Raw genomic sequence first — 15,050 nt, 5'->3', positions numbered from 1 at the left:
GGGGGGGGGGTGTGTGTGTATAGGCGGATGTGGTGCTGAGAGGATATAGTGGGTACAACACGAGGTGGGCGTTGAAGGTGGCGGAGAAGGTTTTTCCGACGGCGGAGTGCGGCGGAGAATCTCCGCCGGTGGCGGTGACGGTGTTCTTCGGGGCAAACGACGCGTGTCTGCCGGAGAGATGCTCGGCTTTTCAGCACGTGCCGCTTCTTGAATACAAGCAGAATCTTCGCTCTCTCGTCTCCTTTCTCAAGGTATATGCATATATATATATATATATATATATTAGTATATAACAACCCTTTTGTTTTATCATCTGAAGGATTTCAAGAATGAATAAAATGCCATCTGTCACTATTTGGAAGCTGAATTGCAATATTAGTTTACTACGTATATATATGTGGCTTGAGCGTTGTTTGATTACGGGTAATCACGATATAATTATCACATGTTATTACTGTCATGTTGAAATAATAAAAAAATATATTATTTTTGGAAAATGTAATCATATATTGGTCAAAGATTTAACTTCTTTTCAATGCTTTTGGAAAGCGGTGATCCTGATCGCCACACAGAGCCCCCCCCCCCTTGCAAAAAATACAAAAAGGCACCGATCACTACGAAATTATAAATTAAGATTAATAAATTGCATGGAGATCTTGTAACCAGCCACGACCAATGTATAATAGATATTTTATTTTCTTATTCAATTTAAATTTAAATGGTTTTTCATAATGCATGGTCGATTCAGACCCGATGGATATGTAAGGTTTCTACATTATAGCCGAAAGAGAACTTTCTTATATAATAGAGCTTAACATCTTGTAATTAAATGTCTAATTGTAACGTTATTTTATTAAATTATTGATCAGAATCGTTGGCCAGAGACGTGCATTATTCTCATCACTCCCCCTCCAATTGACGAAGAGGCACGGCTAAGGTATGGGCTCTCTAGCTTTTCTCTCCCTCAAGCTTTTGTCCCAAACTTTTGTTTCTATCAATTTCAATCCTTACCATATACATGCTTAAGATACTTTCTATAATCGTTTTTTTTCAAAATCTTTTAGATACCCTTATATCGAGAACACGACTGGATTGCCCGAAAGAACGAACGACGCATCCGGATCGTACGCAAAAGCGTGTGTAGACGTGGCCGAGGAATGCGGAATCGCGGCCATCGATATATGGACCAAAATGCAACAAATCGAAAGCTGGAGGGCAGAATGTCTATGGTCACAGATCTCCTCTACCCTTATCGACGAATTCGGTCTATAAACCGATATGTTATATACGATTATAGTATATTCAACTAACGATATCCTTTTTTCCCGAGGTGTAGGGACGGGCTGCATCTGAGCCGGGTCGGGAATAAAGTTGTGTTAGAAGAAGTTGTAAAAAAGCTCAAGGAGCAAGGCATTGATGTTGAGAAGAATTTGGCTGTTGATCTTCCCCTCATCGAGAATATTGATCAAAATGACCCTCTCAAGGCCTTTGATGGTATTTGATCATCAAAATGATATTTGTTTTGGACCCTTTTAGCTATTAATTTTACCAGAACATGTAATGGCATGGACCGACCTCGAACGACATTTATCAAGCTGTATCGATCATAAGGCGAGTTTTGATTAAAAAAAAATCCTTTGAAATATCTTTACCATCGTGAACTTTGGAGAAATATCGTCTGCATGATCGTGTATTGGGCCGTTATTTCGCTGTAGTGGGCTTTGTCTTTTACTTTGTACGTATTGCACGGCCCATCGGCCCAACACAACTTCCCTAATCCGATCCAATTCAAAACTTTAATAAATGTATGAAAAGTATTATGAGAAAAATATAAAATTTAAAATGAGAGAGAAAGGGCTGCATCCGATGTGTATGGTTTGTCTTAACCTTCGATTAGGAAAAAATATAAGAGTTTATCTTTCTCGAATTAGAATGCGCATCTGTGGACCCCACGACTTATCATATAAAATTGTAGGGATTCTCGTTACAGAAAAATAATAATACGGAAACATTGTTTAATATTCAATATTCATTGCCTTTGGCCTTCTTTCTTGATCGATATATTCAATATTCATTGAACTTCCTGATTATACAAAAAATATATATATATTCAATGTTTTGTTAAAATATTTATTTATTGTTAAAATATATCATTCCATATAATATAGTGTTAAGAATCCAATAGAATTTAATTATATTTCAAACATATAGTAGGTGATCTCGGATCATTACATAATTATTGTGATGATACTTATGCCATGCAATTGCAATTTGGAAGCTGAATTTATATTCTTCTATTTCACGCTATAGATGTGTGGACTTTCAACTTCACTATACCTCGTGATTTCAGTCATATATTTTGTGGGTTCTTTTATACGAATCTTTTCTTTTATACACAAACATATATATATATACATATATATGATGAAAACCCCAAGATGATAACTAAGCAACACATTGGAACACGACCAAAGAGTAACTATATCATTCGATAAATCCTCTCAAGGGTATCGATAAATACCCAATGAGGAAAGATTTGAACTTGAAAAGGAAAGAAATCGGAATCCAAATAATAAAATAAAAAAATTATCTGAAATGTGTACAAGAGTAAACAGATCGACTTGTATGGGGGCAATTGCGAGCGATTCTCTTGATGGATCTGAGATGGGTGTACGGAATCAATGGAGAAGAAGCGTATCGAATCGGGAAAGAAAAAGAAGAAGAAGAAGAATCAAAGAGATTGGTTATGTCTCGAAGAGGCTCTCTGGTTCTTTTTCTTCTGATTCTCCTCTGTTTTTTCTCTTTGTCGGCGGCTGAAGAAAGAGGCTTGCCGGCGACCAACGCTGTCTCCGGCTTTGTCGGAGGAACATTCTCTTTGTCTTCGTTTAGAGAATTTAGAGAGAGAGCCGCCATTTCTGAGAGAGAGAGAGAGAGAGGGAATGGGGAAGGGAGAAGAACGGAGAAGGGTATATGAAGACGGTGAAACGCGGGATTTGAATCGGAGGGATCTGGGTTTCTATTTCAATTCATTGGAGGGATCGTAAAAAATGTGAGGAATTTCTTGAAAATTATGAAACTTTCATGGCTCTAATGATTTGGAGGGAAGCGATGAAATAAGAAAGAAAAAAAATCAGCTGTTTCATCTTCTCTACTAAATCTGAATTTCTTTACCTTCTGCTTTCAGAAAGGCGCCATTTTTGATTTTGCAAGAAGAGGGAAGTTTTTCACAAAGTTTGTAACTTTCCTTTTGGGCTTGGCCCAATTCATAGGCCCATATTTCCAACCCAATATATACACACATTTACACGCTCATCTATAGCAACTATATATATATACACACACACACGTACACACGCTAATTTACAAATAATTTGTAATTAGTGTTGTGCAATTTTGAATAAAATTGCATCATATTATACATGTGTTGAATGAAAATCCATCTAAACCCTAAAAATATTCCATCCAATTCATAATAAAAATACAGAAAATAAAAAGTAGTGAGATTTTAATTAAAACACACTTGAAAATGAAAAGGAAAAATAGAAAGGGGAGGGAGACGGAAATCTATCTCCTTATCCAGACCACAGAACTAAACAAGCCCAATGGAAACGATATCCCCAGAAGAAACATCGAATCAGAGCCAGAAGCCGAAGAGCTAAACAAAAATGGCTTCTCTCCTTCTCGGAACAGCGTCTTCCTCTATCTGGGCTTCTCCACCTCTCTCTCCTCCTTCCTCGCCGCCTTCCATTTCACCCGTCTGCTTCAGACCTGGTACGATGTCGCCTTCGGCCTTAAGTCTCAGACCCCTTTCCTGCAAGTTCCTTGATTGCTTTTCCTTCTGGGTTTTCTTCGATTTCGTTCGGATTTTTTTCGTCGTACATTGTTCAAGTTTTTCCTGCTTTCTTATGAAACAAGAAAATTCTGGTCCGTTTCTTGTTTTTCTACGAATGAAGCTTCGATGGAGTGATGATACACTCATCTGGTCGGAAGTTTAAAACCAAAATTGTGGTCAAGAGCAACATATACGCCGAAAAGCTTAGATCTTTACATGTTTTTTTTTTAGGGATTTGTATAGTGCAGTGTGCGCCTTAGAAACCGGTGATACTCAATATAGTGTAGGTAGGATTATGTCAGAAGGTAAATGTTAGATATGGGTTTTGTAACATTCGTTTCTGTATTATTGTAATGACTCTTGCTGTCATGACCCTTCATTCATTTAGTCTCCACAACGAGCTCTTGAATTGGTGGCACTTGAGTCAATTCTGCCCAGATCTCGGCTTCGGACCCTAGCTGGAGCCAATTTGGTTTGGATCAGTGTTTATCAGTTTAGATGTTACTATATACGCGAGTCTCTGTTATCTTATTATGGTTTTACATAGACTGGAGCATGGTCTTCTTGGTTTCGCAGGGCATAGCCATGGAAGAAGAAAGCTTTATGGAGGTGTGGCAGTGAAGCCAAAGAAGGGCAGGTCTCGTTTCCATGTCTCGGTTATGAATGTGGCCACAGATATCAACTCTGTTGAACAAGTATGAACTCTCAAATTGTATCTACCCAAAGGAAAAGATCATAACTTTTGCAGAAATCCATGTTTTTTTCTTGGTTTCTCAAGTACAGTCTCTGTTGTTATTTGCTCCCATAGTCAGGAGGGGAACTTCTCATATTTCAATCGGGTGTTATGACATGTTGATCAAGCATTCCTTGTTTGTGGGTTCAGGCAAAGAAGCTTGATGATGCAAAGGGAAGCGCCAGGCCGGTCTATCCATTTGCTGCAATTGTTGGGCAAGACGAGATGAAACTATGCCTTTTGTTAAACGTGATCGATCCCAAGATCGGTGGTGTCATGATCATGGGAGATAGAGGAACTGGAAAATCTACGACTGTCAGATCGTTAGTCGATCTGTTACCCGAGATCAAGGTAGTTGCCGGTGACCCGTACAACTCAGACCCGGTTGATCCCGAGTTCATGGGCGTTGAAGTAAGAGAAAAAGTCACGAAAGGAGAACAGCTCCTCGTGGTTTCCACAAAGATCAACATGGTCGATCTTCCGTTGGGTGCTACGGAAGATAGAGTTTGTGGAACAATCGACATTGAGAAAGCCTTAACAGAGGGTGTCAAGGCTTTTGAACCTGGCCTTCTTGCTAAAGCCAACAGAGGAATTCTCTATGTCGATGAAGTTAACCTCTTGGATGATCATCTTGTTGATGTTCTTCTGGATTCCGCTGCATCGGGTTGGAACACAGTCGAAAGAGAAGGAATCTCGATCTCTCATCCCGCCCGGTTTATCCTCATTGGTTCAGGAAACCCGGAAGAAGGAGAGCTCAGGCCACAGCTTCTGGACCGGTTTGGCATGCACGCTCAAGTAGGGACGGTTAGAGATGCTGAGCTACGAGTCAAGATTGTGGAAGAGAGAGCTCGGTTCGACAGTAACCCTAAGGAGTTCCGAGAATCTTACAGAACTGAACAAGAGAAGCTTCAGGACCAGATCACTTCTGCGAGAAACAACCTCTCCTCTGTCCGGATCGATCAGGACTTGAAGGTGAAGATCTCAAAAGTTTGTGCAGAGCTTAACGTTGACGGGTTGAGAGGAGACATAGTGACGAACAGAGCGGCCAAAGCACTTGCCTCTCTGAAGGGAAGAGATGAAGTGACAGCTGAAGACATTGGTACTGTCATCCCCAACTGTTTAAGGCACCGTCTGAGGAAAGATCCATTGGAATCAATCGATTCAGGAGTGCTCGTGACTGAGAAATTCTACGAGGTTTTCAGCTGAAAAACAAGATTTTTTGTAACTCGGTAACTCGTGTTTTTGCTGCTTCATATATCATATTGTCCTAAATGCAAGAAATTCTTCCTGTTATACACGCCATGTTTCTCCTACTGCTGCTTTTCACTGCTCTGACTAGAGAGAATACCCGAGAAACAGGGATGTGTAATATGAATATCGAGCTTGTGTCGATTCATCTAATACATTTTGAGTATGTTTCAAATCTTGGGTTGATTCCAGAATTCAGGCTTGAGCTCGAGAAACTCGGAAGATCTCTGATAAACAAGTGATGCCACTCGTATCAGAATACCGGCTGTGAGTGCCCAAATGGTGAAGTTCTTCTGCTTATCCTCTGGTTTATAATCAAAGTAATGCAGAAGATATCTCTGTCCTTCGTGCTCTCGTTCCTCTGCCCGTCTGTTCTCGTTCTGTTTGAATGAATCGAAACAAAAAGGAGAGAAATCGGATCAAGTTTGCGGATATCAAAAGTAACCGAAAGGGGAGGAAAAGGGCTTTCATTCTCTTCTGAAGAACCTTGAGGAACATCTCCAATGGAGCATCGAAGATCTCTTCTACTTCAGCTGTATTTGGATCCGGTTTGAATGCTTCCTTTTCGGTAAGAAATCCGATGACTGGTGCAACCGACATTCCTCTCTGCTTTTGGTACGAAAGTAGCACGATTTTTTCAAGATCTGCAACTCAAAATCGATATCGAAAAATCGAAAAACGATACCTTGGTAATGAATGGCTCAAGAACTGAAGCAACGGTGACAAGAGAAGGGTCCAAGCCAATCTCTTCGTGAGCTTCTCTCAAGGCGGTGGCCACATCGTCTGAATCTCCTTCATCTCTTTTCCCTCCGGGCAACGCAACTTCACCTGCATCTGTTTCTTCTCAGATCTTGTAGTAAAATTGATCATTGGAACTTGATTTCTTTGCAGATCTGAAATTCTTACCGGAATGGGAAGAGAGGTTAGAAGACCGTTTGGTAAGGATTACATGTAGTTCGCCATCGTCTCCTAGGTAAAGACAGACCAAAACAGCCGATGATTTTCCGGGAAAATTTTCCTGGGAGGAAAGAACATTGGGTTTGTAACTGCGTAGTCGCCGGATCAAAGTTTGTAACTTGTTAAATTCTGTGGCTCCCGACATCTTGGAACTGAAACTAGTTCACGGACATGTTTTCTTCCAGATCTAAAAACGATGACTTGTCCCGAAGAAACCTTACCAGTTTCAGTTAACTTCGTCCACCCAACTTCTGACCCACCGAATTTAACAAAAAACCTGTTACAAAAAAAAAAATCATCCTCCGCTAATTTTGTGCATTTGACAATCGATTGTTCTCGTTAGTTCATAATATTCTAACAAAAACATTACACGGGTAATCAAAAGATTCAATCCCCATATGAGTACGAACTCTAACTTCGATCCCTACGGGCAAACCATGAGGCGGCCGTTGCTACTTTGAGGTTGAAGCCCATCAGCCATGGCCTACGGTTAAGGGACGGTAGGATGTTGCCGGTTCTTATAAAAGTGTGGAGCCACTTCGGTGAGCCAAGAAGGATCGATGGTGATGACATTGCGCATGTATTGACGATCCGTCGAGACGATGGAATGGTAAGCCACCCATTTCGGGTTCACCCTGAACAAAACCGATGACGGATGGATATACACTTCTTCCGAGCCTCTAACTGTTGTGTACACCCCGTTGCTGTGTGGTTGTAAGCGACAAGCATTGGCGAAAAACCCGGAAGTCACTGCTTTTCTTACAACCTGAAACACACCAGAGAGGCAGTTTACGTTAAAAGCTCGTGTCTTTTTCGGGTTCAGGATTAGGACAACGCAGTCACAAACTTACCTGTATGTCTCTGTCACAAGATTTCAAGGGGATTCCTAATCTTTGTGCAATCCTTCGGAGTTGATCTCTTATCTCAATCACCTTCTTCATGGACTGATAGTTCAAGAAATTCTTGTAACACCACTGGGAAGACTTTCCCGAGTCGAGAAACCCTCGGTAGACGTTCAGGAAAGTGACATGGTCGCCCTGAAAAGAACAGAGCAGGATATCAACAATGGAGGAAATCGAGTTCGTAACCATGTCTGAATTATCGAGTTTATAAAGAGTGCAAGAGAGATTAGATTACCTCGGCAGCAGCAAATCTCAGTTTCGCGTCATCGAGATCTTTCTGTATTCCCCTGGCAATGACCCAAATGGATTGGACAGACAGAACAGCAGAAATTGTAATGATCTCCTCAGAACAACCGAGTTCACTTGAAGCTAAAATCATCTTCGAGATCATCGGGTCAAGAGGAATCTCTGCAACTTGGAATCCCGTGGGCGAAGTCAGTTTTGCATCATCGTCCAGTACTTGTAACGAATAAAGCACTTCAAGGGCTCGGATCATCGTTTCTGGGGAAGGAGGTGACGGCCAATCGAATCCCAATATATTATCGATCCCCAAAGCTTTGAGCTGAATCACAGTAGAAACAAGGTTTGATCTCTGCATCTCGGGTATGCCCTCTCCAGGCATTTGGGTCACGAAATAATCTTCGGTGTATAGTCTATAACATTTCCCCGGCCGAACTCGACCAGCCCTTCCAGCTCTTTGTCTAGAAGATGCTTTGGATATTGGTGCCACCACGAGATTTTCGATGTCTGAAATCGGGTTGTAGAATTTCTGCTTCGAGAACCCACTATCGATCACGTAGACAACACCCTCGAGTGTCAACGATGTTTCAGCAATATTTGTCGAGAATATCACTTTCCTCTTGCCTCGAGGAGTGGGAGCAAAGATCAGTTCTTGTTCTGCTCGTGAAAGGCCTGAATATAGCGGCAGGGCTAGTAGTCCCGATGATTTCCTTTGTTTGCTGCTCTCAGATTCTTCCGAAAGAAGTTTAATGGCAGCTTCGATATCGTCCTGACCGGTAAGGAATACTAGAATATCCCCACCCGGTTCTCGTTCATTAACCAGCAATACAGTTGAAACAGCAGTTCGGACATAATCTGAAACAGGCTCCTCAACATAGTGAATCTTAACGTCGAAGCCTCTGCCCTCTACAGATAGGATTGCGGGTTCCAAAATCGGTCCTTTCTTATCTCCTTCTTGTTCTTGAACCCGTCTCCTTTTGCTGGAGTTAAAGAAATCGAACATTGCTTTTGCCTCAATGGTGGCCGACGAGATAATCAAACGCAATTCAGGACGACGTCGTTGGATCTTTTTCAGGAGACCCAACAAAATGTCAGTTGAGATTGATCTCTCGTGGGCTTCATCTACCATAACAACGCTGTACTTAGTCAAGAGAGGATCATCCATCATTTCTCGGATTAAAACTCCGTCCGTGAGGAATTTCACGCTGGTTAAGCCCGAAGCTGTATGGTCTTCGAATCGGATAGTGTAGCCAACCTCTTCCCCGAGGTTCACTCCCATCTCTTCCGCCACTCTTGTGGCAACTGAGCGGACGGCTAGACGTCTAGGCTGAGTGCAAGCAATAACACGGCCTCCATCTGCCCATCCAGCTTCTCTAAGGTACTGCAAAAACGATATACATGCAAATTTCACCATCCTTGGCGATATGAACTTGCAGGCACAGAATTAGCACACATCCGTTGCATAATGTCCCAAGCAGTATTGTAATATCTCTCTACAGGTTGATCGAACTATTGCCGGTGATCTTACAACATAGAAATCTGTGGGTATTTCAATGTTCACAATCCAAAGTTGGGTATTGGTGAAAAGACTCGGGATTTAGTCAAGTTGCTTAAATTTTCCCACAAAAAAATTTCCCCGGAAAACAAGAAGAAGGAGAAACCTGAGGAATCTGAGTGGTTTTGCCACTACCCGTCTCGCCGACGACAATGGTAGTGGCGTGAGTCTCTACAAGATACAGAATCTCCGTCCTGTGCTTATAAACCGGTAGTCTCTGTCTCTGCTTCTCCATACTCGTAAACCCATATCTACAAACACGATTCCAAATCATATGCATCAACACATACACACAAGCGAAGACGAGGAGGGAGAGAGAGAGAGAGACCATACCCAGAAGAAGAGGAGGGGAGAGAAGACGATAAGAACACTATGCCGCCTTCTTCGTCTTCCACAAAGCGCGGTTTCTCGGTCCCTGGTTTCCAAAACGCCATTTTTCCGCCAAAGAATTCAGCCTTTCGCTCTGCTGTTTATTTTCCGATTTAATAAGAGGGTCAAGTTCGTGTTCTCGATTTTAGACGACGGAGCTACGGCTGAGATGCCATTAACGAAATCGGGATTTTCTTGCCACGAACCTTCTGACTCTCTCAGAAGGTCACTGAAAAAAAAATCATCATAAAAAAATATGGGCCTTCTGTAAGAAAATCACTTTCGGCCCAATAACCCATTTTGCTTTAAAATGTTAGCTTCGAAAAAAAGATGCATGATATATTTTGTATAAGCATTATCTAAAAAAATATTTTTTTTTGTTAAACTTATCTAAAAAAATAATTGATAAGTCAGTGTTTATTTATTTTGCATACTGTTAAAAACGAAATAATATTTTACTATATATATATAATGTGCCAAACTTATTATTGACATTTAATTTCAACGTCAATCGAGATGATATCGAATATAACAAAAATCCATGTTTTGCATTGCTGCACTTTTTTTATTATTATTATTAACATACGAATACATTTCCCCCCAAAAAAAAAGCAATTGTAAGGACATGGAAAAGATGCACTAACGTTTTCCGTTTCTAGGACGCAAAGTACGTATATATACGTAGTATCCATTTATTTGAAAAACAATAAGTATACCGTATACGTATAGTACTTTTTTTGTATATGTAATCAATGTTACTCGTTAATTAACAATCATATCGACAACAGATTGAACGGCTCTAAATACGTAGTAGTATGTCTTCTCTGTGGGATGGATGGAATCGAAGAAGACATATCTTGATACGTTTGGACATACGTAAGACTTTGGATTACACAACGGTCCTAACTCCACGTAACCCGTTCCGCAACAGCCCGTGTCCACTTCTTCGAAACCTGCAAAAACAATTGCATCGTTAATTTAGATATTAATATCTAATTAAACCCTAAAATCATATTTAACTCTTCGTAATTTTCAATTATATTCAAAAACAAATACATCGTATAGTTGAGAGTAGATATGTATATGAGTTCTCCAAGTATACAAGTACTTCTCCAATAATATATATATATATATACGTACGTGTGTATGATTGGAACATAACTACTTACCGTATCTTGCGTGGTTGTGTACCATGTCGGAGAGAGGGGTGAAAATGTCAATGTAAAAGATCTTGTAACCAAGATGAGACAAAGCCATTTGCATGAGCTTCAGTTCACGTTGGAGGAGAAAATTGTAATCTCTGCCGACGGCGGAGAAGCGGTCAATGCAGCGGCGGTCAGCCACCGCATTTCCCGAGAAGGCCGTTATTACCTCCGGCAAACACCCCATCGGCGGTAGACCCGCCACCGCAATCTTCCTTGCCCCTTCTTCACATAAACCCTAGATTTCATGCAATCAATACATACACATATATAATGGGTAGCCTTGTTGATGTCGATCGAAACGGTAAATTTGAAATATAAAGAGAATTTTATGAACCTGGATGAAGTTTTTGAGATGGTAAATGATGAATTGCTCGTAACCTTCGACGATAAATGTTTTCCTTCGTAGGGGGAGTGAGAAATAAGTGATGACGAAATCGTTCGTTCCTGCACTTACGACGTACAAAGCTTCTTCCACGTGTTTTTGCATTCTTTCTTCTCCCAATTTTTCTTCTATTCTTCTTTTGTACTCTCTGAAATACTCTAGTTGAGTCGGAAGGTCTATCACGTGCTGCACATGAACAACCACGTTGATTCTCGATCAATCGCGATTTTTTAAAAAAAATTATAAACGAGTAAAATACTAATTTCAGCTTTGAAATATGTTAGAATTCCCACGAAATAGGTCCCCACAAATAATTGATGAACTTTGTTCTTATCTGTCACGGTATCTTGAAACATGTGATGTTACAAAAAAAAAACAAATAAATTATTTCTAAAAAAATTATTTATCAAAACATACATAATGGTTATATTGGCTCGAGTTGTTTATCCGAAAAGGGCATGTGTCTTATTTTGGATATTTTTAGAAATTTTGCATTCCATTTCGAGACTCATATGCAAATTTATGATTCGGATAAATGTGCTATGATTTATTATTTATTTAGAAATCGAAATATAAAACTGTAATTTTGATTTAAATAATTTGTCGTGGGAGATGGTATACGTGCTTACATCAATAGTTGGAGTGAGAGGGTCATATCCAGAGCCAGCCGAGGCGAAGGTAACTCCACTCATGAGCTCATCAATCCCAAGACTTGGGTCCAAATACGGTGGAACATTGTCCTTAACACCAACGTATGAAGCTATACATACATATATATATATATATATATATGTATAACCCACAAGAACAAAATCATTTTAATATATATATATATATACACATATATTGGTTTTATATTCATCATGAAAGAGCAGTACTTACCGATAAAATCAGTGGGGAGACGTCCGTTGCAGAATCTGCCGGTCGGAACATGACCTTCGAAATCTTGTCCGTATGGAGGAAAGTCACTCTTGAATAATGTTTTAATGTAATTGTTGTTACCCGAATCCACCGTTGAATCTCCGAATACCAAAATAGCAGAAACCGGCGATTTTTTATCGCAAGATTCGATGATCGGTTCATCATTGGCGGACTCATGTTGTGTTGCAGAAGAACGTGAGAAGAAAATGCAGGTTAAGAGAAGAAAGAAGAGGGGGGAAGAAGAAGAAGAAGAATGTGTGTGCATGAGATTCATTTTGGTTGTGTAATCGAACAAACGAAAAGTTTGCTTTGTTATATTTTATTATGAAAATATATTATATATTCGTATGCGTGTATATATAAATATACGTGCCTACTTATAAGAATATTAATTTTAGAAACATTTCTAACATTTTGATATCGTTAACAACATGGGTTTTTCACAAATAAACTCAATTTTTATTGAACTCTTTTTTTGGTTTCAGAAATCTTATATATATTTGGATAAATCACGTGGGCCGGTTAATTGCAGCACTAACTGTTTTTTATTTATATGAAAAACGATATTAGGTGAAGATTTTAATGCCATCGCCCAACCGTGATGGTACGTGATGATATATATCATTAAATGATCGTATCTCTCGGATTATTGAGTTGTTATGCCAATGGAATTAGTAAAAAAAATATTTTCTTTTTTTTTTTCTTTTTTATATTGAAATAATAAAACATATTATATGTATATATATTAAAAATTCTCAACGGCAACCCTGTCCCAACTATAGTTGTTACGTTCAGGAAACCAAACATGTCCTAACTAAAGAAGTTAATAAAATTTCTTGTGGTAGATATGGAAACAATGCATCTCTTTTCTATTTTAAAAGTTGGAAAAAATAGTCTTGATATTGTCTATCAACCCTTTTTTTTCTTTTCTAACAAAAAAAAATCTTTTTTTTTTCTTACTGAATATTTTCTTTTACGAATATTAAATTTGTTTGTATGTATTTTATCAAATTTCACAAAATCATAACCTTTTGGGGCATATTAACCCTTTGTTTACCGATGCAAGATTATAAACTATATATCTCAACGATTGGAAATCATTTTAATTAATTATGATTAAACTCTACTTAATTATATATCTTATATGCACATACGTAACCCATTTGTTGTTTCAACAAAAAATTATGAAAAAAAAAAATATTTTTAGTTTTGTATTTGTTCCTTAGTTTGATGCTTATAGCTAATCATTGATATTTATGACTGCTAAATGAAATTACTTGCACTAATCACATAAGACAACTCTCTAATGCACTGAATCAGATCTTAATATATATCCATATCTTCCATTACAATCTATGCTGAAAGCGTGTGGCATATGATTATATTATTTCAATATTATTTTTTAATATGAGTCTCTTCTTCTTATCTTTTGTTTGAAGATTACTTGGGCAAAAGGGTTACTAATTAATCACTTCATTTATACTCTTTTTTTTTCCAGTTTTCGTCTCATTATAATATATTTTTATCTCTTTTATCTTTATTTTTTTCAATTCTTCAACTCCAATATTTATCGTAACAATTTAATATAAAATTGTTATTTATATTTTTTTTCCTAGGATTTTTCAACATCTACACCACATATAACAATGGAAATTCGTAGACGTTGTAAAATTTTGATTAAAAACACATATAACCTTTTTGTAGTGTCTATTAATAGAAAGTATTTAAATAAGTGTGCTAGAATAAATTTAGAATGTGTAACTTATTGGAAAGTCTGGTGTACGCGTTAACATGATAATAAAACATATATGCATTAAGTACCATTCATTAATTTTTTTTTAAATTTTATAGCACCGTTGGCCAGTATGTCAACCATCGCATTAAAAATTCTATCTAGAAAATTGTTTTATTACATAATTCAATGATTCGATTATAAAAATTTATATTAGCAAGTTATAAGATAATAATGCGTTTAATATGAATAAAAATCCTATTATATATATATGTATATATGTATATATTGCTGGATCTTAAAAATATTTATTGGCAACACATTAAGATAACTAAAAAATAAAAAATCAATTACAAACAAAATATAGTATTAGTTACTAACAATGTTTTGTATAAAATTTTTTGATTTTTTAAACAAAAATTGATATATAGGATAGGGTCCCACACGCACATTAATTTATATAAAAGGGGTATTATCAAAAATACTCTTATTTTGCTATTTTGATTTCAACACATACTTTCATTCAACTGTGACCACATGATCCATCTCATCCAAAATATAGTGTGGTCACATATTGATCTCATTGTTTGTAACGTTAAATTTATGATGTTTTAATCAAATGATTAGTAAGATATATAATATATAAATCTAATGAATTAGTGTGATCACCATAAATTTAACGTTATAATTAATAAAATCAAAATGTGACCACACTATATTTTGAGTCATATGGATCAAATAGTCACACAGTGAAAAAAAGTATGTGTTGAAGTAAAAATAACCAAACAATCGTATTTTTGATATAATGCCGTATAAAAGCTACAACCATCGTTATTTCCAATATTGCTGCGAAATTCAAGACGGTAGATTTTGATTTATAAAAATATTGGAAAAGGTTTGACAATAAAAAATCCAGTTGTAAAAATTTTTATTTAAATTTTTTTTGAATATATATATATATATATATATATATA

The 15,050-nt window shown here is 37.8% G+C and overlaps 5 protein-coding genes across 8 annotated transcripts in view; 2 read left to right on the top strand and 3 right to left on the bottom strand.

Moving 5' to 3' along the window:
- Positions 1-1,645, top strand: part of LOC104806149 (GDSL esterase/lipase At5g45920) — a 2,874-nt gene extending 1,229 nt beyond the window's left edge. The window contains exons 2-5 of the mRNA XM_010530885.2: positions 24-251; positions 870-937; positions 1,065-1,229; positions 1,337-1,645. Coding sequence (XP_010529187.1) covers positions 24-251; positions 870-937; positions 1,065-1,229; positions 1,337-1,502 — 627 coding nt within the window. The 3' untranslated portion in view covers positions 1,503-1,645. The remainder of the gene's footprint in view (positions 1-23; positions 252-869; positions 938-1,064; positions 1,230-1,336) is intronic.
- Positions 1,646-3,578: 1,933 nt separating this feature from the next.
- On the top strand, positions 3,579-5,878 carry LOC104806148 (magnesium-chelatase subunit ChlI-1, chloroplastic). Its single transcript, XM_010530884.1, has 3 exons — positions 3,579-3,771; positions 4,409-4,527; positions 4,716-5,878. The coding sequence occupies exons 1-3, from the start codon at positions 3,666-3,668 to the stop codon at positions 5,769-5,771; spliced, it is 1,281 nt and encodes a 426-aa protein (XP_010529186.1). The 5' UTR covers positions 3,579-3,665; the 3' UTR covers positions 5,772-5,878.
- An 82-nt stretch (positions 5,879-5,960) lies between these two features.
- On the bottom strand, positions 5,961-6,985 carry LOC104806146 (nudix hydrolase 11). Of its 4 annotated transcripts, none has more exons than XM_010530880.1 (4): positions 6,720-6,985; positions 6,499-6,647; positions 6,300-6,422; positions 5,961-6,193 (listed from the first exon to the last, which is right to left on the bottom strand). In XM_010530880.1, the coding sequence occupies exons 1-4, from the start codon at positions 6,913-6,915 to the stop codon at positions 5,984-5,986; spliced, it is 678 nt and encodes a 225-aa protein (XP_010529182.1). In that variant the 5' UTR covers positions 6,916-6,985; the 3' UTR covers positions 5,961-5,983. The 4 variants fall into 4 exon arrangements, with proteins under 4 accessions (XP_010529182.1, XP_010529183.1, XP_010529184.1 ...); XM_010530881.2 differs by having other exon boundaries at positions 6,300-6,419; XM_010530882.2 differs by having other exon boundaries at positions 6,499-6,641.
- Positions 6,986-7,048: 63 nt separating this feature from the next.
- LOC104806145 (probable pre-mRNA-splicing factor ATP-dependent RNA helicase DEAH9) lies at positions 7,049-10,019 on the bottom strand. Its single transcript, XM_010530879.2, has 5 exons — positions 9,801-10,019; positions 9,574-9,718; positions 7,908-9,293; positions 7,622-7,807; positions 7,049-7,536 (listed from the first exon to the last, which is right to left on the bottom strand). The coding sequence occupies exons 1-5, from the start codon at positions 9,899-9,901 to the stop codon at positions 7,261-7,263; spliced, it is 2,094 nt and encodes a 697-aa protein (XP_010529181.1). The 5' UTR covers positions 9,902-10,019; the 3' UTR covers positions 7,049-7,260.
- A 541-nt stretch (positions 10,020-10,560) lies between these two features.
- LOC104806144 (GDSL esterase/lipase At5g45960) lies at positions 10,561-12,671 on the bottom strand. The gene is made up of 5 exons (XM_010530877.1): positions 12,306-12,671; positions 12,053-12,183; positions 11,376-11,609; positions 11,006-11,276; positions 10,561-10,789 (listed from the first exon to the last, which is right to left on the bottom strand). The coding sequence occupies exons 1-5, from the start codon at positions 12,616-12,618 to the stop codon at positions 10,599-10,601; spliced, it is 1,140 nt and encodes a 379-aa protein (XP_010529179.1). The 5' UTR covers positions 12,619-12,671; the 3' UTR covers positions 10,561-10,598.
- Between the last annotated feature and the right edge of the window lie 2,379 nt (positions 12,672-15,050).

This window comes from Tarenaya hassleriana, unplaced genomic scaffold, assembly GCF_000463585.1.
Source record: "Tarenaya hassleriana unplaced genomic scaffold, ASM46358v1 Cleome12, whole genome shotgun sequence".
Taxonomy (NCBI): Eukaryota; Viridiplantae; Streptophyta; class Magnoliopsida; order Brassicales; family Cleomaceae; genus Tarenaya; species Tarenaya hassleriana.
This window is presented reverse-complemented; position numbering and strand designations above follow the sequence as displayed.

What these genes read in the sequence shown, in the direction of transcription:
- LOC104806145 (XM_010530879.2), bottom strand. Translation starts at nt 9,901, where the DNA reads ATGGCGTTTTGGAAACCAGGGACCGAGAAACCGCGCTTTGTGGAAGAC. An exon ending in AAACCACTCAGATTCCTCAG is followed by an intron (nt 9,294 to 9,573) that starts GTTTCTCCTTCT and finishes TCGTTTTTGCAG; the next exon opens with TACCTTAGAGAAGCTGGATG. An exon ending in CTTGTGACAGAGACATACAG is followed by an intron (nt 7,537 to 7,621) that starts GTAAGTTTGTGA and finishes GGTGTGTTTCAG; the next exon opens with GTTGTAAGAAAAGCAGTGAC.
- LOC104806144 (XM_010530877.1), bottom strand. Translation starts at nt 12,618, where the DNA reads ATGAATCTCATGCACACACATTCTTCTTCTTCTTCTTCCCCCCTCTTC. An exon ending in ATCTCAAAAACTTCATCCAG is followed by an intron (nt 11,277 to 11,375) that starts GTTCATAAAATT and finishes CATGAAATCTAG; the next exon opens with GGTTTATGTGAAGAAGGGGC. An exon ending in ACACAACCACGCAAGATACG is followed by an intron (nt 10,790 to 11,005) that starts GTAAGTAGTTAT and finishes TTGTTTTTGCAG; the next exon opens with GTTTCGAAGAAGTGGACACG.
- LOC104806146 (XM_010530880.1), bottom strand. Translation starts at nt 6,915, where the DNA reads ATGTCGGGAGCCACAGAATTTAACAAGTTACAAACTTTGATCCGGCGA. An exon ending in TAACCTCTCTTCCCATTCCG is followed by an intron (nt 6,648 to 6,719) that starts GTAAGAATTTCA and finishes GAGAAGAAACAG; the next exon opens with ATGCAGGTGAAGTTGCGTTG. An exon ending in CATTGGAGATGTTCCTCAAG is followed by an intron (nt 6,194 to 6,299) that starts GTTCTTCAGAAG and finishes TCATTCAAACAG; the next exon opens with AACGAGAACAGACGGGCAGA.
- LOC104806148 (XM_010530884.1), top strand. Translation starts at nt 3,666, where the DNA reads ATGGCTTCTCTCCTTCTCGGAACAGCGTCTTCCTCTATCTGGGCTTCT. An exon ending in ACCCGTCTGCTTCAGACCTG is followed by an intron (nt 3,772 to 4,408) that starts GTACGATGTCGC and finishes TTGGTTTCGCAG; the next exon opens with GGCATAGCCATGGAAGAAGA. An exon ending in ATATCAACTCTGTTGAACAA is followed by an intron (nt 4,528 to 4,715) that starts GTATGAACTCTC and finishes TTGTGGGTTCAG; the next exon opens with GCAAAGAAGCTTGATGATGC.